The sequence below is a fragment of the Vollenhovia emeryi genome, unplaced genomic scaffold, assembly GCF_000949405.1.
Source record: "Vollenhovia emeryi isolate VEMERY1.0 unplaced genomic scaffold, V.emery_V1.0 DF939123.1, whole genome shotgun sequence".
Lineage (NCBI taxonomy): Eukaryota > Metazoa > Arthropoda > Insecta > Hymenoptera > Formicidae > Vollenhovia > Vollenhovia emeryi.
The window spans coordinates 2,170,084-2,194,723 of NW_011967243.1; the positions used below are offsets into that span (position 1 = coordinate 2,170,084).

General features: G+C 45.9%; 2 protein-coding genes across 2 annotated transcripts; one reads left to right on the forward strand and one right to left on the reverse strand.

Annotated features, from left to right (window-relative positions):
• Positions 1 to 860: 860 nt before the first annotated feature.
• On the reverse strand, positions 861 to 12,188 carry LOC105569674. The gene is made up of 8 exons (XM_012026315.1): positions 12,016 to 12,188; positions 11,234 to 11,442; positions 6,872 to 9,785; positions 4,552 to 5,836; positions 3,768 to 3,826; positions 2,114 to 2,876; positions 1,569 to 1,683; positions 861 to 1,360 (listed from the first exon to the last, which is right to left on the reverse strand). Exons 1-8 carry the CDS (start codon positions 12,105 to 12,107, stop codon positions 1,176 to 1,178), a joined length of 5,622 nt encoding a protein of 1,873 aa, XP_011881705.1. The 5' UTR covers positions 12,108 to 12,188; the 3' UTR covers positions 861 to 1,175.
• Positions 12,189 to 12,302: 114 nt separating this feature from the next.
• Positions 12,303 to 23,486, forward strand: LOC105569673 (glycine-rich cell wall structural protein 1-like). The gene is made up of 4 exons (XM_012026314.1): positions 12,303 to 12,808; positions 15,746 to 15,895; positions 19,083 to 19,448; positions 22,327 to 23,486. The coding sequence occupies exons 2-4, from the start codon at positions 15,850 to 15,852 to the stop codon at positions 22,455 to 22,457; spliced, it is 543 nt and encodes a 180-aa protein (XP_011881704.1). The 5' UTR covers positions 12,303 to 12,808; positions 15,746 to 15,849; the 3' UTR covers positions 22,458 to 23,486.
• The last annotated feature ends 1,154 nt before the right edge of the window (positions 23,487 to 24,640 follow it).

Below are 24,640 nucleotides of genomic sequence, written 5' to 3' on the forward strand. Positions count from 1 at the left end.
CGGCGAAAGGAGAGACGGTTAAATCCCGAGTAACTTGTCTCAAATCAAAATTCACCGCGGCTCATACAAAGCGTTCTGTCGCGATGCACGAATGCCATTGTTAGACTGTAGATTCCGCCTGCATAATTCATAAGCCGCAGTCATCCACCATTGGCGGTAAACATCGAATATATTTTCATCAATTTGCGACGCACGTCGGAGATATTATTCGGAACGGATAGGGTCGATTACGGCGGCAATTGGCGCGCGACGTCTGGGGGAGAGTACCGGCGTGCTTTTGCAGCCGCGAATTCTCGCGAACCCTTATATCCCCCGATTCGTTCTTCGCATGTGTATCGCCGCGATATTAATATCGAAATCGAGAATACAGAATGCGGGGCGTTCGTTTCCTCTCGTCTGCGTACCATTGGACGGGATTCATAAAGGCCGTGCGATGCGCGAGCGGATGAGAGTTGGCTACAGGTGGTCCCGGGCAAATCAATATGGGTACGTGTGTTGGGTGAATACATGAATACCCCCGACGCGTTCCCGCACGACAGGCGGACTTTACGATCTCGGCATTGTCGTATCGCGAAAAGACCTGTCCTTTGCGTCATCACGTCCGCATGGATTTCGTCTTCTTCTCTCGCACCCACCCATCGGCGAGGCGCGCGTCAGATATCTCCAAGATGGTATTTCGCGACCGGCATTTACCGCGGTCTCGGGGAAACTCTCGAGGCTAAATTGGAATGCTACGTAAGATGGATCTCCAGACGGAGAGAAGTTTTCGGAAAGCGGACGGCAGCAGCGAACGAGCAACGAAGATGTTGATCTCGGGCGAGTGTGCGGGGAATTGTAGGAAAATGAGGAGAGAGGCAGACTTCAGCGAATAGAAAACGTTCTGTATTAGGAAAACATAAATAAATTACAATATACTTGGTAACGTTGGCTCATATATACTGTGTACAAAAGTAGAAACAATGAAGTCGTATATAACAGTTTGTATCGTGATGATAGATATTGGATAGAACAAAAAATAAATTTACAATTATTCGGTAGTACAGTAAATATCGTAGCCATTACTGTACTACCAAATAATTGTAAATCTATCTATCGTAGCCATTTCGTTTATTCTACTGAAAACTTAAACTTAAATGATGGCACGGAATATCAACGAACACGCGCATTTTTTCTGTCTATTCATCGTCGACGAAATCCTTATCTTCTTCTACGAGATCTCGCGGGTAGCCGATAGCATACAATTCGTGTGGCGAGAGACTGGTCATACATGGTGTTAGCTTAAGTAATTTGTATTGGCCGATACATTCTACTATCCACTGCACAGAAATGTCCGCCGCCTTGGTAACTCGGCACCAATGATCTATCCAACAAACCGAAACACAAACGTATTTTAATACGTTTCCATAGAATTGTTTTCTAGCTATTTTTATTATAATTTTTATATAAATACCGATAATTAAAATCGTGTGTATATTTAATGTAAATATCAACATGAGCGTCAGACTCTTTTAAAATATTTTTGCACAAGGATGCATCGCGCATTCATTTATTTATTTGCGACAACTTACGGATAATTTTTTTATCATGAATATTCTCTTGGATCACAATTCCCTTCACGCCTCTTCTCTCAGCGAGAACGTCGACGGTATTGACCAACGAGGCTCCGGCAGCGAGTAGCAAGCGCTAAAAACCAAAGGTATCGTTACATGATGGATTTGGACCTGGTCCAACTGTAAATGGTGCGGCTGCGACCGAATGCGTAAATAAAAATCCTTCCGGTCCACGTGACATGTACAACGAATCGATTTTAATTACAGTCCAAGAAGCTCTGTCGCGTTCTCGAACAGAAGTTGATCTCTAGACTGCCGGAAGAGTTACTTTTGTGGCTCTAACAAATCTTGAAATTCTGCGCAATATGTGTGTGTAATTTATGTAGGTAAATTTTCGGTGAAAAAAAGAAGACCTTTTCATTTTAATGAAGAAATGCCGGCAGCGTAAAAGTTAATAGTGTCTAAGAAGGAGATAAACGTTCCAGCGATTCCGAGGGCGGAAACTCGGAATGCGACGTCTTTCTCGTTACCGGTCGCGAAAATTAAGCGACCCGAACACTGACCTGGTACTGATCCAGCGAAACGTTGTCGTACGGTTCGACGCACAGAAACGTGAAGTCCTGAAAAAGACCACTCTCACATAGTCTCGCGGTACGAGGTCCGGCGACGCTAATACCATCCTCCATCTCCGTGGTGGCCTCGTAAGGAGCCTCGTCCAGCAGCTTCTGCTCTATAATGCAGTCCCGGACCCATCTGAAGCTGACTATCCACTTTCGGTGAACGATACCCTGCAGATACTTCAACGTACTCTTCGCCGCGTTCTGCTCGCCGGTGGTCTTGACGATAACGTGCGACACGTCAGAGTCGAACTGGTTCACGTAATTCGCGTTGTGCTTCGCCGCGAAGCTCTTGACGATGGCGACCTCGCCCTGCGACAAGCCCGTGCATACGAAGCACAGGTCTCGCTCCTGAGGCACAGGCTGCCAGCTGACATTCTGCTGCGTCCTCGTGTCCACCTGCTTCGCCAACAAGATGCTACCGCTTTCTACACGCTCAACCCTTCTGCTCCCGCCGGATACGTCGAGACGACTGGACGGCCTGACGATGGAATTGTGCCCTGTCATTGGCGTACTTTGCGCAGCTGGACACATTCTGAACGGTGTCGTAGGTGTGTTCGCGTCAGTCAAGCGAGGACGAGCTATCTGACCCAATCTCAATGTACTCGGAGTCCGTTCGGAAGTTGACGACACCGACGTTAAGAAGTTATTAGGCGTACTTGCTCGTGGTCGATCCCTTAGTTTGATCGTTTTAACGTCATCTGCGCTGCTGCAACGTTATTACAATATACCTCGCGCGTGTCCCGAACTAACAGGGATATTCAGAATCACCCTTTTCGATTTTCTAAGGCGATTTTCTAAACAATCGCGCGTGTTTTGTTTGGCAGATTTTAATGCACTTTTGTAGACAAAATTATTCGATACAAATATCGATTCATCGACAATTTATATTATTTATTTGAAAATTAACAATGTCAAACGTTTTGACCACGTTTAACGTTGTTAAGTTTCAAATAAATAATATAAATTTGTTACATCCGCACCTAACATCTAGCGTCTGGCTCTTATTACCCCGTTGCGTTCTTTTAATTAATAGGAAACAGAGCTTTTTGTCGATCCAACTGGCAATATATTTGATTAAAAATTACACTCGATACGACGTTTCGACCCAGGTATCAGGTCCTTATCAAGTGGTCGAACTTTCAATTAATGTTTGATACATAGAGCCTTAGAAAAATTATTGTTTTACTACGTAAATTAAAAAAAAGTTTCGATAAGTGACTACACGTTTAGCTTAAAAACACATTGGAACTAAAGAAATACCGTCAGCTAAACCTATTTAGTCATTTCAATAGCTCTCTCCTCAGTGTGTACAAGTAATATCGAGTAGAAACTATACTAAAAAAAAACAACCGTCACATGTTAGTCGATTGCATTACCAAATCATTTCGATCTTATGATTTTTAACTTTTGCCCGTCTTTTCGACGTGCTCGAAGCTTGAAAAGGCAGAGGGACAGCTCGTTTCTTTGTGAATCACGCAACGTACGCTATCGTATTTATGGCCACGTGCATATTACCTAAGCAGCAGAAACACCTAAGTACAGGCACGAAGAGTGCACGTGGGTAAGAGAGAAGAGCGTAAAGAGTACGAGTACTTACCTCTTCATCTTTTTCTCAGGAGTCCCCTCCACCATGTCGTCCTCGTCGGCCGAGTGTTCCTGCGTTGAAAAGTGCTATATGATACTCGTTACGGCGCACAGAGAAGCTTTTGTGCCGTAGGGTCAACATATACCGCACGCGTATCATAATTCCGTTATAAATTACCGACTGAATTAAATGAGATTGCAAATGGCGCACTTTATAGCAGCGCGAGCTTGCGAAAGGTGATGTATACGTACGGAACAGGCTATTTCATAATGCATTCGCTGCTCTATTTCTATGTAAACTATTGTAAACTCTACACAAGTCCGACGTAAAGTGCTCGCTCATAAAGCGGGCAGGTTGTAAAAACCCGTTGCGACGTTCGTGAAATCTAATAGAATTTAGCGCACTTATGTTGCTACGTTGCTAAGCATTTAATATCGCGGGTCAAATTTTGATCTTAAACTTGAGCACGCAAGAAAGGTAATTAGGCGAATTATAATTATTTCGATAAGGTAGAAATTTCCATAAGCCCCGAGGAAACCTGCTTGCGATGCGCTTCCCTTGCATTCTCTCCGCGCGCTATCGGTTTCACGAGAACTATTCAAATATTGTATATTAGACATAAATTTTACACTTGCAGATATCAACTCAATTCGTTACGGGCGTGGATTTTTTGTACAAATTCGAGACGAGATGGGGAAACATTATTTTGCGGAATATCAAAGATAAACTTTCGCGAAGAAACTAAAAAAAAAAGATAAAAATAGGAAAGATATCGTGAGACAGAACAAACACTTACCTCTGGCTCCGCATCTCTGCACCGAGTATTCTGCCTTCTTCTTTTCGGAGTGCGTTGCTCCTCTCGGGGTGAAGCTTCCTGCGAAATCGTTTTTCTCGCATCTGTTTGATTTTGGGCCGCGACGCCGAGCAGATCCTCCTCAAACAATTGCAGCCGAGCTTGATGCAGCGTAATATTCATGAACGAATCTTGCTCGAGTGTATCATCCTTCGAATTTGACCCGTTGCCAATCGTTACTTTTTGCGTGTCGTCATCGTCAACGTGAAGCCGACCCGCCGATTGTATCGAACCACCACGCTCCTCGAGGGACTTGTCCATCTCTCGCGATACATTGTGCTTCGATACGATTTTCTTACGTGAGTCTTTGTCAAACGCGTCGACGTTTGCCGTTGCATCCCTTCTGTCTCTCTGGTCACTCACGTAGCCGTGTCTTTCCTGGCTGCAGGCTACATTCTTCTTGTCAAAATCTCTTGAGATAGCATTCGTCGCAGGTGACTCGCTGTTTCTAGGAGAATCGCACTCGAACATGTCGTTCGTCGATGACGGGAACATGATCGGAGCTTCCTGCGTGGCGCGGCGCGATTCATCTGTCATCGCGGGATAGCTGGGCGTTTTCTGTCTCGCCAGCGGGCGATCGGGATTGCGTTCCGGTTGTTCGACACCAGGTAGATTCTTGCTTTGCGGCTGCTCGACGTTGGCCATGATCTCGTTAAAATTGTCCTGTAACAAGTCCTCCCCGCTGTCCCTTTCTCTTTGACCTGTAGCGTCGTTCCACGAGGCAGAAGTAGAGACTGTCGGTCGACATGCGCCGGGATTACTTCGCGATCGATCGATCTGCAGCACTCTGTTTATAATGTCGTCGTTAGAGGAGTCCACGCGTTTCCTCGATGTGTCGTCCGCGTTCGACTTTGTCGGTTGCTGCTGCAGTATACAGTCCAGATTTTCCGAATTGAACAGGCTATTGCTCTCAAACATATCCGACTCCCTCGCGGGACTTTTCTGGCTTGACTTTGCGGCTTTGCTCCTCTCTGTCCTGGATACGTTGCTCGAACGAGACGATTGATGACCCGCCGAGGTTTCTTCGGGCGGGCTGCCCATTGGTTTGACGCTATTCTGGCAGTTTCCACCCTGTTTCGTCAATCTTTTTTCCGTTGCGTCGTGTTCATCGCTCCATTCATCGATATTCCGAATACGGTGAGATTCTCCGTCAGAATCCTGCCTGGTCGAACATTTTTTCACAGCCGTGTCCGTAATCGATGCGCTCCATTGACACTCGCCGCTGTGTCTTCGGGGGGGAAAAAAAATCATGACAGGAGTACTTTACTGAGATTAAATGCGCAGCGTACTATCTTTCGCTTTGTTGCATTACTTCGTCTGAGAAGTAACGGTAATAACGGGCGCGTATAATAGTAATCGCTCCGAGTAGTTGCAAGAAGCTTGGAAAAAGAAGAGGAAGGGCGAGAAGAGACACATTCAACTGCGGCAAAAATAGTTCGTTAGTTGTGTAGAGAAAAATTACGATCAACAGTAGTAACGCTAGATATCTCTACAATCACATAAATCAAATTACGATAAAAACTAAAAATATGAAATAAGATTGTAACAAGAAAGGTAGAGGGAAAAGAAGCACGCGTGTTGGAAGCAGGAAAACGGGAGATACTCGACAAGATATAGAATACAGGCATACAGATTTATTGTCACCAGTAAATAATTAATGTAGAAAAATTAATAAACGCACACACCCAGAAAAAAGATTATTTAGGTTTTTAAACAAAAAATGAGGTACGTTGAAATGGTGTTTCTTTGAATCTACTAAATTTTTATTTACTGGTACTAAAACATTTGAGCTAGATTTGAAGAAACAGATACGAATTTTCTTAGAAATTTCAGCCTCAGTCAAATAAAATTTTGGTTAAGGCAAAGAAATCGTTTCTTTGAAATTAAATAAAACTCTAGTAAGGTCAAAATTCCAAGAAACTTTTCTTCTGGGTGCATAATCGCGTATCGATAGTTCTGTGTACTGCCGACAACTCGAATCGCTGCGCAGTTTAAAGTCGAAAGATAAACGCGAAGATATCATCGTTAGACTGGTTTATTGCGACAAATATTGCCACATGCCTCAGTGATCGAATTGGTGAAACGCCCGCCTAGACTGCAGAGAGGTCCAGGTTCAGACTCTGGCTGAGGCAATATTTTTCGCAGTAAATCTTTCTAATTAGAATTTGCCGGTTGTGTCGTTTATTAATTTTCCTACATTGGAAAATATAGAGTTTTACATATAAGGAATCACATATAATAAAATATAAACTTTCATCAATACCTCTTTAAAGTTTTCGTGTCAACACGTGTCGCCGATCTCGATTCCATGTCCGAGTCAGACATCGTGAATTTTGTCCCAGGCGCGTCCTGTTCTTTAGAAACCGACGGGATTGCGACATCTTGGTTGTCCGGGGAACTCAAGCGACGTTTTTTATTCGCGGCCAAACGACCCGAGCTCGCCTCCTCGGATAATTTGCTGTATTTGTCAAATTTCACCGCGGTTCGATTGCCGTCGCTGGCCGAGTGGCGGGAATCACGGGACCATCCGTCGTCAGGCCCGTCCTGAAATAGCTTTCTGTCACTGGCGCATCTCATTCTTTTCTTCTTCTTGCACGAGCCCTCGGTGAAAGGTTCCTGCGCCGACGCTGCGAGGCGCGAGCTTTCCATCTCGGAAAAGTTGTTTCCTTTGATAGCGGACTTAATCGAGCTCGCGCGTCTCGCCTTCTCGCGCTCGCTCGGGGAGTCTATCTCCAGGAACTTCAGCTGCGAATCTTTGTCCGGTGACAGCAGTTTAATAGAATTTGACGTTCCTGGATAAGTGTGCGAGATTATTGTCCCGTGAATGGCGCTCTTATCCGCACGAGACATTTCACGAAGAGATCGAGATCCTTCAGCGATTGACTTATCCGACTGGTGATTTGCGCTCGAAGAGCGGACGAGTGTCGCGCTCTTGTATCGATTTAAATCTCTTTTCGGCGTCGAGGTCGCGGGAGCTTCGCAAATCGATGGTAACGCGGGGAATTCCTTTGAAGCCGCTTGGTGCGAACTCGAGTTATTCGCGAAACCAGTATTCTCCACCACGGTAATGCCCCTCAAGTTTAGCGAATCGGTCCACGGATTAAGAGACGTTGCTGCCTCGTGTGCGCTGACCGATTGCTGCATATTGCAAATCGGAGTAGTTCGACATTCCGCTGGCAACGAACACCCGCGTTTAGTCGTGCCCAGGTAAAAATATCTGATATTACGTTGCCTAATTAACGCGCCCAGTTGCATAAATTTCACGAGAGACTGATGCCCCTGATTCTCGAGACCCCTCGATCCCGTTGGGACGGGCCTCCTCGGCGCCGCAGAATCGCGACCGAGCTTTCCGTCCTGACGAACAATTCCGGAAACGTTTCCATCTCCAGCTTCGACTGTGCCGGAGCGTGCGGACACCGTGTTCTGGTTGCTCCGCTGTTGATCTTCGCGAATTGCCTGGAAGTTCAGGTCACGTCTCACAACTTTCAGTCGATCAAACGGCACACCGTCCACGTGTACTGACGAATCGACGCTCTTGCGACCGCTAACATCTTCGTTGCGTTTGTCAATCAATATTCTGTACGACAGCGGAAGTTGACTCGATAGTGGCGAAGCAACGCCCCTGTTACCGTCGATCTCCGGCTTTCTTCTCAAGGATAATCTACCCTTGTTCGGCGTCGAAAATTGAGAAGAAGCAGCCCCACTCGATTTCCCTTGAACGTCACGGGTCTCTCGAGGTCCGGGAGTCTGTTTTTCGGCCGGCAAGCGGGACGAACTTCTAAAGTTGCCGGTAGAAGTTTGCGAGACCAACGCCGGAGAAAACCGAGGAACCTGTACACGGATTATTTCGTGTACATGTTCCTCGCGTTTCTCCGGCGTCGGTACGCCTGATCTTTTTCGCGGTGAATCACGGCAATCAGCGACATTCTCCTCGCAACGTCGATTCGGTGAACGTTGAGTATCTTCCGCGGCACTTTCGAGGCCGATAATTTTGCCCACTTGATTGGCGTTCAGATTTAATATGCGTAACTTCCTACCTTCCTCCAGCGTGATGAACGATGCATTCTGATTATCGTTCTTACTCTCGTTATGCGATTCCGTCTGACGACTGGTCTTGTTCAACGATGTCACTTCTGATAAGTCCAGACTCCCATCACTCGCATCCCGTTTCCGATCGCTCGACTCTAACCGGTCAGATACGTTGGTCGCTTTTCCGCTTTTGTTAGAAGTCGTCGATACGCCAGACAAGTCGAATTTGCTGCTCGGCGAGAGCTTAACGTTCTCGACTATCCGAGGCTGATCCCTATTTTTCTTGGTGCTCACGTTCAGTCTCTTCATCTTCCCCTTTCTCGTCCGTTTCATCTCCTTCTTGAACTCCATCATGCCGGACCAGTTGGATTGCTTGGCGATCGCGGATGTGCTCGGTCTCGGAGGCGCGGACGTCGCGACCCGATCGCTCGCCGCCGTCGGTGACGACGACTTACTTTGATTGACCGACTTGGACCCCGCAGCAATCCTGTGGCTCTCCTTCGCGCGTACTCTGGCGTGACACGCCTTGTATTTCAATCCACTAGCAGCGGAATCGATCTCTATTACTTCGCCAATCTGCCTCGCCCCTTTATCCACCTGGGACAACGCGTCGTCCGCGTCGATACGCTTTGGGCAAACCGTACCACGTTTTCTACCTCTGCTCGCTCTGCGGCTCGCGTCGATCTTGCCGTGACGTACTTCGCCGGTCTCGTCTGATTTACCATTGTCGTCGGATATTGGTTTCGCCGACTTAGCTTTGTCTTCGATCGGTTTTTCGTCCCCCGCGATCCAATCATCGGCGGTCAGTATATCGGGGGGCATCGAGTGTATCCACGTGCGAACTTTAATATCCGGCAGGCTGTGAATCGCATTGTCATTTTCATCGCCGTGGGATACGAGGGGGGAGGGCGATATAGGTTCAGACTTCTCGTTTGGCGCGTTGAAGTCGCATCGCGGACGATTAGAACAATCAATCGTTGTTTCGCGACTTGTCGACGGCCTGTTGATTTGTCCGCCCGCGTTTTGATTCAATTGGCGAGTAGGCGTCTCATTCCTCGACGACCTTTCTTTGTCGGAGTTGGATTGTCTAGCGTCCGGATAACAGCAGCTCTCCTTCGTATCGCGCGGCTGATGCGAGAGCGATAGTACTGTAACACGGATATTATCGGAGCTTTATCGCGGATATCGACGAAACCGTCTCGCTTTATTTGCCGATATTGCTAAAGTGGTACGTTCCTAACATCTAACGTTATGAAAAGGCAGATCAACTCGGATACAATCGCGTTAGCCTCATTGCCATTCAGAAAACAATTACATATCATTGAAAATAGTGTCACTGATTCTATTTCATCTTCTAATTGTCCTATTTCTAGAATACCGAGCGTGCTAATCTATGCGGGCGAGTACAATTCTGAAAATTACAGTCAAAACTGTAAAAATAATCTTAATACATCTTATCTTGTCCAATTTTCGCGCGGGAAACCGCGATTAAGTGATCTCGATAACAATATCACAATGTATTACAACGTATCGACGCCTAGCGCACCGATAAAATTGTTACGCGGCTGAACAGGAATTATTATTACTATTCCGCGATAAGCGATGTCCACAAAACATGATAATTGTAATTTTAAACGTTTACGTTATATTTTATATAATATTTTTAACGTGTACATTATACACTTTATAATCAAAGCGTAAAAGGTATATGCAAAATCATAACGTGCGCCTGGCTCTATCCATTCTCGTGCAAATATTTTACATTGCATTTTACAATAATTACAATTCAACACTACGTTTTGCAATAAAAAGAAAAAACCGATTAATTAACTACAGACTCTCGTTAACAAAATTAACAAACCAACGGGTGTAACGTTGACTTTTAAAGCCCAGTTTTCGCCGTTAAAGACAAATTCGGTTTCCACATGGCTCGGCTCACAATCTTTCGCCCTCGGAAAGGGCCATTTCAGAGGGAACCGTCGCGAACCGACCAAGTGCGACCAGCGTGTCGCGCGTAGTGAGTGGCGTTAAAGCGAGTAACGAAAAACACGGTCAAAGGGGAAAAATCTATAGTAGGGACATTTGGAGTGTTGAACACGAGGGAGCCGGATAACGTGAGGGAGGTACGTGATACCCGAACTCCAGGGCCTCATAAAACATTGAGCTTTCTCTAAAACGTATAGCGCGAATCGAGGCGCCCAGGAGTATCGAGAATTAAATTTTTCAGGCCTCCGGCGCGCGCGCCCAGGAACGTAGCGCCGACCTCACTTAATGTACTTTTACGGCGGGGGCGTCCGCCGCGGCGCCGTGCTTTTAACTTCCGTTCCCGGTTGAATAACACAATATCGGATCAATAGTTAGCGCGGAAATTACGATTATTATCCAGCGGGGGCAGTGTAATGATTCTCGATACCGCGGCGTTCCGCTGGCGCAGCGGCCGCTTCCCAGAGGAATCGTATCCTCTACTCTTCTCTCTCTCTCTGCTTTTCCTTTTCGAATTCTCTAATTGTGATTAACGCGATCCAGAGACGGATTTCGTACCCGCTTGTTATCAAACAACGAATTGAAAACTCGGTCGACTCGGAAAAGGACTCACTGTCGTCCAAGTGACTGTCGTTCTGGACGGCAGCGACGAGCGCGTTGAACCTCTCGATGCAGGTCTGCAGGTGATCGTCCTTGGAAATGGTGCGTCTGTTGACGCTCTCCTTGCACAGCGGGCAGTGGTTCTTCAGTAATTTTAATATACAGGCCTTGCAGAATGAATGGCCGCACCGTGTCTTGGTAGGCTCCGTTATGAGCTCCAGGCTGAAACAAAGTGGAAGTACATGAGCGTGCTGTCCCCAAGGGTTCAATGATAAAGTCTCTCGATTCGCACGAGTGACTTAACGCAACGGACGTGTCATTTAAATATCAACTGGGCTTCGTGTACTTTTCTCTGCAAGGGGGTAACCGCTGACTGAAATCTTGTGCACCAACGCCCACTAATGCCCAGCGGGCACTACTTTATCTTGTTATCTTAGTTTATTTTTACAATGCCCAGAAAAGGCCCAGTAACGCCCAGCAACGCCGCAAATGTGTACACCACAATGCCCTCGGCGGTTCTCCCCCTCGTCTCGCTGCCTCGCCCGGACGATAGAAAATCACTCGAGCTCGCGCGCGGGGGTCCAATTGTAACGTCCCCTCGTGCAGAATCAGCGGGAGCCGTCAAGCCGCCTCGATTCATGATTGCCGCGAGTCGCGCCGGACACTTGTTGCACCGCTCGAATCCTAACCTATACCCGTCGCAGTCATCGAGCGCGAGTCGATCGCGCGGTACGCCGGTCCGCTCGGGGGGGCGACTCGCCGGCGACGTCGCGACGCCGTCGCGCGCGGACTCACCAGATCGCGCAGACCAGGGATCTCTGGAGGCTGTGGATCGCCTCCAGGAGCCGATCGATGTCGACCGGCTGGAGTGTCGTTGTCCTGCTCATCTTCAATCGCGCGCGCGTAGAAAATCACCGTCGTCGCCTCGAACTCGCGCGGATCACACTTTCCTCGCTGGCGCACGGACGTCGGCGAAATTGACGGAGGCTGGCAGGTGCATCGTCCTCGTGAACGCGACTCCCGTTTCGAGCCGACCAGGCGGACTCCGGCGACGCGCGGGAACGGCGGCGCCGCCATCGATTGAGCGCGCGCCAACTCGAAGTGACATCTCGCGCGGCGTTCGATCGAGATCGATTTTCGATAGGTGCTCGCCGCGGCGGCCGCGCGCGGCAGCTGCGCGCACTTTTCGCGCGTCCAATTATCTCGCGTCCAGAGCCGCGGTGAAATCGCGCGCCCGAGATCGGGCGGGAAAAGTCCTCCGCGAGCGCGCGGACGGGAGGCGATTCGTAATTGCGTGTGCGCAGTTTTTTTTCTTTCTTCTCGCGCTGCGATAAAACTGGGGCACCGCCCGTAGAGTGCGCCAGTGTCGTTAGGTGGCGCGCCTGGCGGCGCGCGTCCGAACCCGCGCGCGGCCGCGATCTACGCGCGATGTTCTCCGCGGCGCAGGATGTCCGGTGCGCGACGGCGTTTTTACGGAGACCTCGCGTAGGACCGGAGCCTGGAGTACCGCGGGATCTCGAGCGTCTCGGATCCGGCGGACAATGGGCGGCGGCCCCGATCGCGCCGTGCTCGACCGAGCGTCATTTGGGTAATCTCCGTTGAATTCTCGAGACCGCCGCGGTGGCCATCCGACGACGACTCGGCGCCTCGAAGCCGGAATAGCGTCTTTCCGCGCGGAACGCCGGCGACTTTTCAGCTTACTCGACAATGGACGCAAGACGCTAAGCCGCGCAACAACGCGCGAAATCGACCGATCACAGTCGAATACGAGACGAATGGATCGACTGCCACGGGCCGATTTCTTGCGTCGCGGCTTGGCGTTTTGCGTCTTGCGTCCATTGCAGAATAAAGCTGGTGGCAGAGAACGATCCGTAAACGCTCAAGACTGGCTTAGTCGTAGACGTAGGGCAAGGCAGAGAGAGACGTAAGTCGTATACAATAGCCTTTCACGACTTACGTCTCTCTCTGCTTCGCCCTACGTCTACGACTGAGACAGTCTTAAGCGTTTACGGATTGTTCTCTATCAGCCTAAGGCTGGTATCACGTTTGTCGTACGACAAATCGTTCAAGTCGATTGGCTGCAGAATAGATAATTTCTGGAGAGGCTCAAGAACTTTTCTATTCTGGCAGCCGATATCGACGCGCTTGAACAATCTGTCGTACGACAATCGCGTGCGCGCGCGCGCGCGCAAGACGCACGAAGCGTATTTCTAGAACGAGTCCGGCTACCACAAATTGCTCTGCCGCGCTACAACTTAATCTTGAAAATGAATTGTAAATTAAATTTTCGGGGAACACGATTTCTCGCAATTAAGCCGTTTCTTCCCTAAATTGCCTTAATATAATTGAGGACCCCGGTTAGCACATGAATTAGGAACGTCTCTCTTGTTCTTGCAATAAGAGCGCGATGAAGAACAAGCTTATAATAATGGATAACTAACTGCATATTATTCGATATTCGTATCGGGGCTCATAATCGTCGAGGCGTATCCACGTTCAATGGCGATTATTGGCGGTACACGTGTACTCGGCCGATAACATAATTCATCGAATTGTTTAATAAATTGTCACGTAGAATTCTATTAGCTATTGCTAATAATAGCCTCTTACAATTTGCATGCACGAAATTAATACAGAGTGGAATAAATGAACTCAAATGCCGCATTAATTACCGTATTTATCAATCGATAAATAATTCATTGTATAATTTATCACACGCGTCTCAAATTTGTACGCATATATCTTTTCTCCCGATACAATTTATCGCTGCTATTATTGTATGGACAAATTAATCAATCGCAGCCTGCGATTCCTTGAGATTTGACGGCGATTGATATATCTCGACCGCACTCTCCAAAAATCAATCAGTGGATTATCACTGAAAACAGTGAATGGTCATTGATTTAAAGTCAGAGGACAGTCCTCTATTATAAGATAGGAATCTAATACGAGATAGCAGATTTTCAACGTCCAAACTCAATGACAAATCTTTTTTCGCAACGATTCTATCGATCCGCACGATCTAACAATAAATTTTCCGCTAGACAGATTTCACTCCAAGGACAATAGATTCATGGTGGAACCAACAGACGACGCCTGTTAATTTAGCGGAAGCTCCGCTATCTCATATCAGGAGCCTAATAGCTCCCGTAATAGGGGACCTTTCTCTAGACTCCAAAAAAATCTGATAGATTCAACCAGTCGTCTGTTAGAAAATGGACGAATCAGAATCCCTTTAGGATTTACCAGATTTGTTAGTGAAGTCTAGCAAACTTCTGGTTATGAAATATCTTTCATGGTAAATCCTAAAGGAATTCTGATTCGTCCATTTTCTAACAGACGACTGGTTGAATCTATCAGATTTTTATTTCAGTGTATAAGTATACCACTGCGGTACACTGAAAAAAAATCTAGTTGCATTAATTAGAAATCCGGTAGATCCAGCCAGTCGTCTGTTAGAGAACGGACGAATCAGAATTCCTGTAGCATTTACCAGTGTAGCGAAGTCTATCAAACTTCTGGTCATGAAATATCAAGCGCTATCGTGCTAACTAGAAATTCTGTTTGGCTTAACAAATACGTTCTATCATACGTGCTTTATTGATGCAATCATTTTTCTCAGTGCACACTTTAACTGCGAATCGGTGGCTATTCGCTGGTGTCAACGATAATCCACCGATTGACTTTTAGACAGTAAAATACCCGCGTGCCATGCGAAAAAAATGTCACGACAAAAGCTGCGCAGTAATAATTATCGCCACAGTCGAAAAGTCATTTCAATTAAAGCGGACTTGGATGGACTAATTAAGAAACGGCGGGGAGACCGAAGGGGGATTTTCCAGCGAACAGTCAAACGGATGACGTATCGCGAAATTAGCGGCTGCAATAATACACGTGAGCGGCTCGGCTCGATAATATTGAGCCGCGGCACGAACCAGCGATATGGTTTCGCGCGGCAGTTTTACAATGGGGGGGAGGGAGCAGGATGTTTCGCGGATAGGAATATAATCTTGCCCGCAGCCAGCCCAGGATTCATACTGACGCGTTCATGCATAAGCCATTTACTGGTTTACGGAAATGTCGAGAGCGCTACGCGACTCGCCCTCGAAAGCGAATTTATACATTATTCGCCGGCGATTATATAGGACGGGCGGATCTTGTGCGTTTTCGCGGCGCCGGTGCCGCTCCCGACGCTGGGTCGTTTCAATTATTCGTACACCTCCGCGATGTGCAATCCGCCGATACAGGCAATTTTCGACCTTCCGTAGGGTAGTTAACCATGCAGGCATCCGCAGCCGCCTTGTGGAAAAGCTCCGCGTGTAGACGCGGTCGCAACAGCCATTTCCACGCTGATCGAACAAGCGCTCGGTATTCTCCGTTCAATTCTCGCCGCTTTTGAACTTTGAGCTTACTCGGTGGAAAAGAAATCTAGAATGAAAGTATTCTGTAGGACCGACGAAATTTCCTTCTGTCTTGCCTCGTGTATGTTTTTTTTTAAATGGGAAATTGGTTTTTTCTTCTTAAGGGACCTGCGTTCCCACGTGCAGCACCAGCCACTGACGGTTTCGGGGTTCGCGCGAAGTTCAACGATGTAGCAGGATTTTTCACGGAACGACCTGTTGATGAAGTATGGGGTGGTTCTTCCTTGCCAGTATTTTGTTACTCTCCTTATGCGGTAAGTATTAAAAGTACGATTTTCCGAGTCAGTCTTTCGAATAGAAGAACGTGTATATTGGCAAAATTTTACAGATGTCTGCGAGTGTCTTGACGGAACATAAAGATATCGTTACGATATTTTTGTACTCTGCACAATTTGCGAGAAAAAGCTGTTTAGTAGTTGCGTTAAATTTCCAAATTAATTTGTGCTAAAATAAAGTTTGAAACTGTGCGCAAATACTCGCGGATTTTACGCGCATTAATGTACAGTTTCGCATTTGATAATTGATTCAGTGAGCCGTGATTCGTCACGCGTGCTAATTCCCGAAATCACAAGGCATTGAAGTCCGACCTGTTGTTCGTAATTTGTGAAGTTATGCAATCAAAAATTCAAGCGGCACCAAGAACAAAACCGTGTGTTTTGTATGGGGAAAAAGCAATTTCCGTGATGATTGGTTAAAGCAAAGCTTGGTCGCCGTGCGGATTTAATAACTCGCCCAATCTCGATACAGATTGCCGCTCGTTGATCCTAAATTATACTTCGTTTAAATTGATCGATTTTCTATTCGTGGTTAGACCTTTCGTGTTACTCCTCGCGCCGCGACGATCCAAATTTTAATCTGCATATGCAGATTACTCAATATTACCGACGTATAGAATAGCAAAAAAAGAAAGAAATATTCCCTTCATAAAATTTGCATTCTTCCATTTGCCGCTAACACGATTCTGCATTAAGGGTGCTGCGAAACCGTCAATCACATTTTTCGCAAACCTGACGGTAAATTAATTTTTTTACTTTACGTTTTCCTTACGTTTTTCTTCTTTCAAAGGAAAGGGGAGGTCCTCTTAACACTCTTGGCACGAATGCATGCGTCGAAAGTGGCACTTGATAATCGTTAATTCACGTTTCAGTTTAAATTCACGTTATAATTAAACCGTCGCGTCGCGCGTAAAATACCAATATAAATGTGTACTTAAATCTTTTGAGAAATAGGCCAAGCAGACTCGGAATAATGATGAGCGTATTTAAGTAGCTACGAAGTGATGTTAAAGTGGTGTTAAAAGTTACATTTGTCACAAATTCAACCACGTTTGACGATAATATTATTAGCGCGTCGTTAATTGGAATCTTTAACCCTTCCTTGTATTATCGTGACCGCGATCGTTGCCCGATAGCTGTTCGCAGTGAGTGGAACATTAAATGCAATTGCGAAATATCGCACTTATTCTAATGCTCGTATTCGTACCCTCTGAAAAGTGAATTAAACGATTTTTGTGCAATTTATGTTTCCTATATTTTGCACATTCTTTTGAATTTAAAAAGGTCCCATTATATACCATTATATGTTTGTTTTAGCTGAAAATAACTCTTACGTGTAAATTCTATGTTATCTGAAATTATGGCTGTGAAATAATATAATGTCGGAACGTAATATATAAAAAATGCAATGCATATCGATAAATGACATACGACAAATAAGAAAAATATTTTTATTCTACGCTCGTGCTTAAGAATTCTGTCAAGAACTTCTGATTATTCACAAAGGCAAGTCTGAATATCTCTCCTCAGTTTTACATCGAAAAGACGCGGTTCAGTAAACACGTTTTGCAAAAAAAAATAACGCAACAGGTTTTGCAGCTAGCGAACCTTAATACTCTCGTATTCAAGAGAATAGAATTATTGAGCAGACAAAATTGGTATTCATAGTTTTTTTTTCTGTTCTAGCAAACCCCGATTGTTTACTTCATTTTCGGTTATTCCGGGAAATTAATGTTAGCGTAGCAAAACAGATTCTGATATTTTTACAATTTTAATTGCAACTGATATTTATTTGCAAATACTTGGATACACGAGAAAACGTGTATGAAACGCGATATACAGAATAAAAATCATTTTTTCTCATTTATCTGTGATATTCTGTTATTTGTCGAATTTATATTTTATTGGAGAGAGATTGCTGACACCGTCCCTTTTCTTCGACGGCAAATACATCGCGCTCGCTCAACTATGAAAAAGTAAATACGGGAAGGGGGAACGAAGAATTGTCCCTTTACAAATTCATTTAATTCAGAATTTAATCGCGATATTACTCAAAGATAATGACGAATATAATTATCGTTTAATAAGTACGTTATGTTAATTGTGCAATTAGAGCCTGCGTAATTAATAACTGCGCAATTATAACAATTTGGCGCGTTCAGCAGAATTATACTTGTAATTATAGAACTTCGATTTATCCCCATCTCTTTACAATCGTTGCTATAATCGTCATCGTCTGTCCGCACTGACAATGAGTGGTGCCGGAAACGCGATTCATCATTCATCCCCGTAAATCGGCCGTCAATCCATTTACATCAATGTCAACCCTCGACCCGGCGGATTGAAATCCTCTCGACCTTTAAGTATATGCATTAGTTGTGAGTTAGGTGTCTCACCGGTATAGAGGGAGGAAAAATATCACTTTTACATTCCGACTCGTTGTTATCGAATATTGTCCCCTGCCTTCTATCGATTACGATTATCCGTGATCGCCAATTAATGCGGGAATAATTGATGAGACATTGGTGGGAACCTATCGGCAAATTTAGCGCGAGGCAGTTTATGCGACCCTCTGATCTCTCTGCATATATATTCACCTACCTGAAAAATCCTCCGCATGGATACCTTCTGCTCCATTACACCGCTCCTTCGCATATCTAACGCTAAGATCGATTCTCTCAGAATTCTAATGAGACTTATCCTATATGTATGTTTGCGCACATTGAACAGCGCCGGCTAGATAGATCGGTTTCTTGAATGAGATATTTTTTCTTTAGACCGTAAAGTAAAGCTGCTAAAAATTAATATACATATCATTTGAAAGATAACAAATCAAAGTCGGCGACTTATTGCACAGAAACCCAACAATTTCTTTCGCTCGCTTCCGCAATTTGCATTCTCCCGTGGAGTCTAAGCCGACAAGTGAGAATAAAGTCGACCGTCCTCGGCGTCACTTCTTTGAAGTAACGATTATAGCCGCTGCAACGATCCCGAGCGAGTTTCGTTAGATAAGCAAAGGTGGATGAATCGGAGGAGGAGTGCACGGTCCACCGTGAAACCCCCATTGATCGATCGAACGCGAAGCGATAGTTTAACGGCGCGCACGCCCTGCTCTGTCCATTTCACGCTGCTCTACCTGGGGAACATCCGGGCTGGGACGAAAAAGCGGCGGGAGCGCCGATGCCACAGGGTGCTGGGAGCCACGGTCAACCGCAGGCTGGTTCGTTGCCGAGCACCCCGGGCCCCGGCGGCAGTGGTTCTACCGGTGGTGCTACCGGAAGCGGCGGCGGTAGCAGCGGTGGAGGAGCTACCGGCTTCTCTACCGGCGCTGCCGGGGCTGCCTCTTTCGGTCTCGGTGTTACCGGTGGGTCCATCGGCAGCGGGTCAACCGGCGGTGGAGCCGGCGGCGGTGCCGCTGCTTCCGGGATCTGGTCCAACAAAGGGCCTGCTCGCCGTGGTCGAGGCTGGCGCGATTGGCGTCGCGGCGATCCTACCCTCATCAAGGGCCTGTGGAAGTCAAAGGGTCCTCTAGGTAATTTTACGCCATTCTTCCCCGCTTCTTTCTGATCTGCATCGTTACGCTCTGTATACTCTCTAAAAGTCAAAGTGAATTATCCCTGAAAACAGCGAATAGTCTATTTTCAGTGGTGTACTTGTAACTGCAAACCAGTGACTGTTCCCAGTGGTAGTCCACTGATTGATTTTTGGAGAGTACGATTGTGCTTGGTAGCTGTAGCATGATGGAACCTCAGATGAGAATTTGCCGAGGAGATTTCGAAGTCGTTGGTGCAAGTAGCGCGACTGTGCTCTCTGAAAGTCAATCGGTGAATTATCACCGAAAACAGTGAATAGTCACTGACTCGCAGTTGTAAGTATGCTACTGAAAACTGCAGTGACCATTCATTGTTTTCAGTGATAATCCACCGATTGACTTTTAGAGAGTAGCAGGCTCTTCATTCAGAAATTGCGACGATGTTTAAGCCTTCATCTTCCTGTTACATTTGTTTCCACTTCTAGAGATTTCCCATAGAAATTTGTAGAGCCTGTTGCTAAAGGTATTCCCGCACTATGGTATACATCTCATGTGACCGTTTTATATGGATATACGGTATAATAGTCTTGATTTAGAATCGTGCTATTTTTGTCCGCTATAAATAAAACCTTGCATGAATGTGTCTGAAGTCTAGCAGGTAGCTTTGCGCTCCTTTCGCTCCACGATTAATTTTTAAACATTATCGAGAGCCATAAATACTCGCGAGCCTATGAATGCCATTAGTCTCAAATAATTCACACCTGTAAATATTTCGCATGCGCAAATCCACGCCGTCGTAAATTGTACTCGCGCGCATGACGGCGACATAACGCGGACGCAATTTATATCATATGCTCGTCGACTTCTGGCGCATCAATTCGGTGTTCGTGGCCGTAATTTGTTGGGGAAAGTTTTTTTTGATTTTTTTTTTGGGTTCGCTATCTCGGCGTAACAGCATCTGCCACGAAATCTCATATCACGATGGCCGGAGCCATAAGGCACGACTTGCGGCGCTGCAATCTTACGGAAGATAGTTTGTCCGCCCGCGGTTACGTACACGCTTGAATGCTACGTAAGACGTTTTTCGTAAATGCCGGTAAAATTACCGGGGTCTCAAACGGAGTCACGTCCGCGCGCGTCGCAATCTTCTTACTCTTGAAGTGGAACTTAACAAATTTAGACTTACGCGCTGCAGATAATACGTTCCACCCACCGTTCGGAGTTGAATCATATCGCCGTGCCGCACGAGTTCAATCAAGTTATCACAACGGAGGCTCGGGAAAGTAGAGTCATTTGGCAAATCGGATTACAGGCCCGGTTAATACGCGACGCGTTTGAATTTTACCGAAAAGTTTCCTATCGTCATTTTACCGCGAGCGAACGTAACACGTGACGGCAATGCGCTTTGTTTTCCCACCGCTGCCGGCAGCAGTCATTCACTAGCTCCCGATGTAAGCCCGGGACCGGTATATGGGGATAATAATGACGGCGGCTGTGAAAAATTCATGAAACGAACAAACGCACCGGCCTCGTTTTTCTCGTGCTCTCCGCGTTGGCTCAAGCCTGCGTTTTAACTTTCAAATACGACCCTGGCCGCGAAGGGTCCCCTTCGCGTTGGAAATTTCGAATTGTCATCGCAGATTAGGACTCTACCGAGCCGCAAAGTTCCTTCTCGACGCCTAAAGTTGATTTTTTTTGCTTGATTTTTTAAAGGAAAAATGTAATATTTATTCTTTATTGCTATCCGCTTGTAGCAAATTTCTATTACGTTTTCTAAATGTCCCACTGTGTTTGATAAAAATAAGTAATTTTTATGTCAAACACTTGTATTAACTTTCGAATACGACCCTGGCCGCGAAGTCTTCTTCGCTTTGGAAATTTCGAATTGTCCGCAAAGTTCCTTGACGCCTAAAGTTGCTTGATTTTTTTAAAGGAAAAGTGCAATATTTATTCTTCATTGCCATCTGCTTGTAGCGAGTTTATATTAGGTTTTCTAAATGTCCCACTGTGATGAAAATAAGTAGCTTTTACGTCAAACGCTTGTTAAGCTGCATGGCCTTGTATTTTTCCTTGGTCGCTGATTGAATAGAAGTTTCAAATTAATCCTATAACGTTATTATGGAAATGTAAAATTACAACGCATGAAAAGTATTAAAATGAGAGTAATATAATTTTGTATTAAATCAATCTCTTCTTCTTTCTACATTATAATACATTATATAATAATAACATTTTGCAAGCGTATTTTATGCTTGCATAAATTACAGTACATATATTTACGTTAAAATATGATTAATGTTGGAAATCCGTTTTTATTGTGTAATCAACGAAATTTACAATCCGCCGGCCAAACAATCGATTAGTCAAACAGCCGGTTAATTGAAATACCTAAATGTTACCAGTCGATATACTACATAGAATTACTACAGTTGGAGATTACGGGCTGAAATAACTAACTTGCTCGCATTTCTCCTGGGCCCATTAAAATAAGCGAAAATACATCCGCAGTTGTGTCCGAGTGGCTGTTACTTCTATTTACGAGGTGCGATTTCTTCCGTGTAACTGCATTACCGCGTATTTGATTCTGCTTTGATTTCGCAAACTCCATCTCCCCGTGCGGTGTGTAACGTCTGACGCAATTAATTCAATTGTACCGTATACGCGCACTCGGGATAACAAATTATACCTGAAGGGGTTGAAGCAACAAGCATGCATTAGCACCTAAGCGACGTGTGCACCGGCGATGCTGCCACAATGCATGCGACCTTTCGGCCTAGCGACCGTTAAGCAGAGACGCTTAATTATCTCCTTGACTGCACGCACGTTTCATACTACGTCGAGCGCGTTTCACGAGTACGTGTGCCCTGTGTGCCGATAGATTCGCTAGGACAGGCGGAGATCTACATCATCGTGGCTCTCCTGATCGGCTTCTTCACCGTGGTGATCGGTTGCTGGCTATCCGACAATTGCTGGTCGCCGGAACCGGAGGGGGTTGTCACCCTCGCATAGCCTAGTGCCGACTTCCGTGCCTCCAGGCGATAACAACTACTACGACGCCCCTCCTACAGGATTCTTCAGGACCTCGGCCGCTATTCGGAACATCGTGGTGACGCACCCGGCAACGTCAGCGGCAATCATCGACCGTTGCTCGACATCAATGACAATGACACGCTGTTGCGCGTATGAGCGCCACGCACCTCCTCATCGAAGAGGTATCGCTCGATCGACGGCACCCGCGAACCAATCTCCTTCGCAAGTTCCTATTTCGCAAGAGACGCGCTTTCGAGCAGGGTCGGTTCTTGAGCGCGAAAAGAGACGTCGAAGAAGGAAATGAAATTGAATGAACGAACGAACTGTGAAAATTTTTCGCTCTGTATCACATATCGATTCCCAAAGTCGCGAGAGGATACGAAACTCACTTGTCATTTCCACAATGACGAACGAAAATTGGCGTATTGGATTAAACCAACGAAAAGATACGTTGCGGTATTTCGTACGAAGAAGCAGACGATGGGCGTAGTTTATTTGATTCAATCGAGAATTGATCCCTAAGATCTCTAAGATCTGGCTCTGCAACTGTAAAATCAGTTCCTTTCGTGTCGTTCTGAACGATGGGACAGATTTTTGTTTTTTAACTTAATGAAGATACGTGCACGCACAGCACGTCTTGATTCGAACGCAGACGGCTCTATCAGAGTTAGTGTACGCTCTGTTATATTGATATATTTAATCGTTAATTTAATTAATGCCTTAATTAATTGGGCATTAATTGCGCGTCCAACGCATTGTTATGGAGTCCGGAGTACTTGCGATGAATATCAATACTGGGGCTATTATCGCTTGTTACGCAATCAAGTGACAAGCTCTCAGACTTGGAGATAATTGATTTTGCTTGAAGCAAGGCGCGGCATTAAGGGAGATCTGTCCGATAACAGACGTCGAAAGAGAGGGGATCTCTGAAACATGTTGAATCCACTTTTTATTAATATAAACGCCATTTGTCATAATACACGTCGAAATATACGAATGAAATCACAACGCTCACAGTCCATCTTTTACTTCTTTCACGATCAGGAAATCTCGCCAGCTATTTAAATTCCCAAAACGCGACTTCCGAAGATACGTCCCTCAATTTAGCCGCGAAGCTCGCGGCTCCCTGGGCGAATCTTCGAATTGAATCCGCCTTTACGGCCGAGCAGAATTGCGTTCTCTCCAATTTTAAGGTGAAGTAAAGTTTGAAAACCTCCGTCTCGCCCCACCCGCTCTCGGACGACAGGTCGTGAAATCCGATCGGGCCCCCGCAGGTTCGTATGCGCGAACGGAACGGACGGATTACGGGTACGACAGAAGCCGACCAAGTTCTTATTGCGATAATACGCCAAGTTGCTGCATCGGACGGCGACACACCGGTGGCCGCAACGAAGTTGCGGCCGCGCGCAAAGTCTGAAATGGGTCAACAGCCGTGGTCACCCCCTCGTTCACCCTCGCCGAGAGCTCGCAACATCATTAAAGCGCATCGTATCGGAACGAGCGGCGGGGAGCGCCGCTCGCGCTCTCGCCGATTCTCCGTGCATGCAGCAGCGTGGATAACGACTTCGCCCACATGTCTTAATCATCATGTTGCACGTTTATGACGTCGAACGCGAGCCCGCCGGGAATGGCTCTGATCCGCGGTTAACTTTCGATGAACCCTGAGCGACTTCCCGTCCGGCATTCTCTCGAATTTCGACGCCGCAGTATATTAATTTCGCCATTAATTTCTCATCAGTCATTGATCGCTTCGTCCATTGCTTCATTATCTAACATATTGTATCGTTAGACGACTCCTTTTCTCTTCTTGCACATCGGCGAAACTCGAGTTCTTCTCTCGCGTACGCAGAGAAAAAGGTTTCTCTGGAATTGGTATTCCTATTTATTTGATCGAGATTTGTTTCATTGAAACAACGTACGCTTATACGAAATATTATTTGTTTGAATAAAAATTTAGTTGTTTCGTTCAAACGATCTCTATTATTTGAGAGAAAAAACACTATTACTTCAAGTAAAGTCCTTCAATTAAATAATTATATTATTTGACCAGACGCCTATAAAGTTCGGTGCTGCCGAATCTACCTTTAGTTTCAAACAAATGATTTGTTTGGACCATTCCAAATATCAAATTTGTTTGGATACAACAAACTTTATTAAATCCA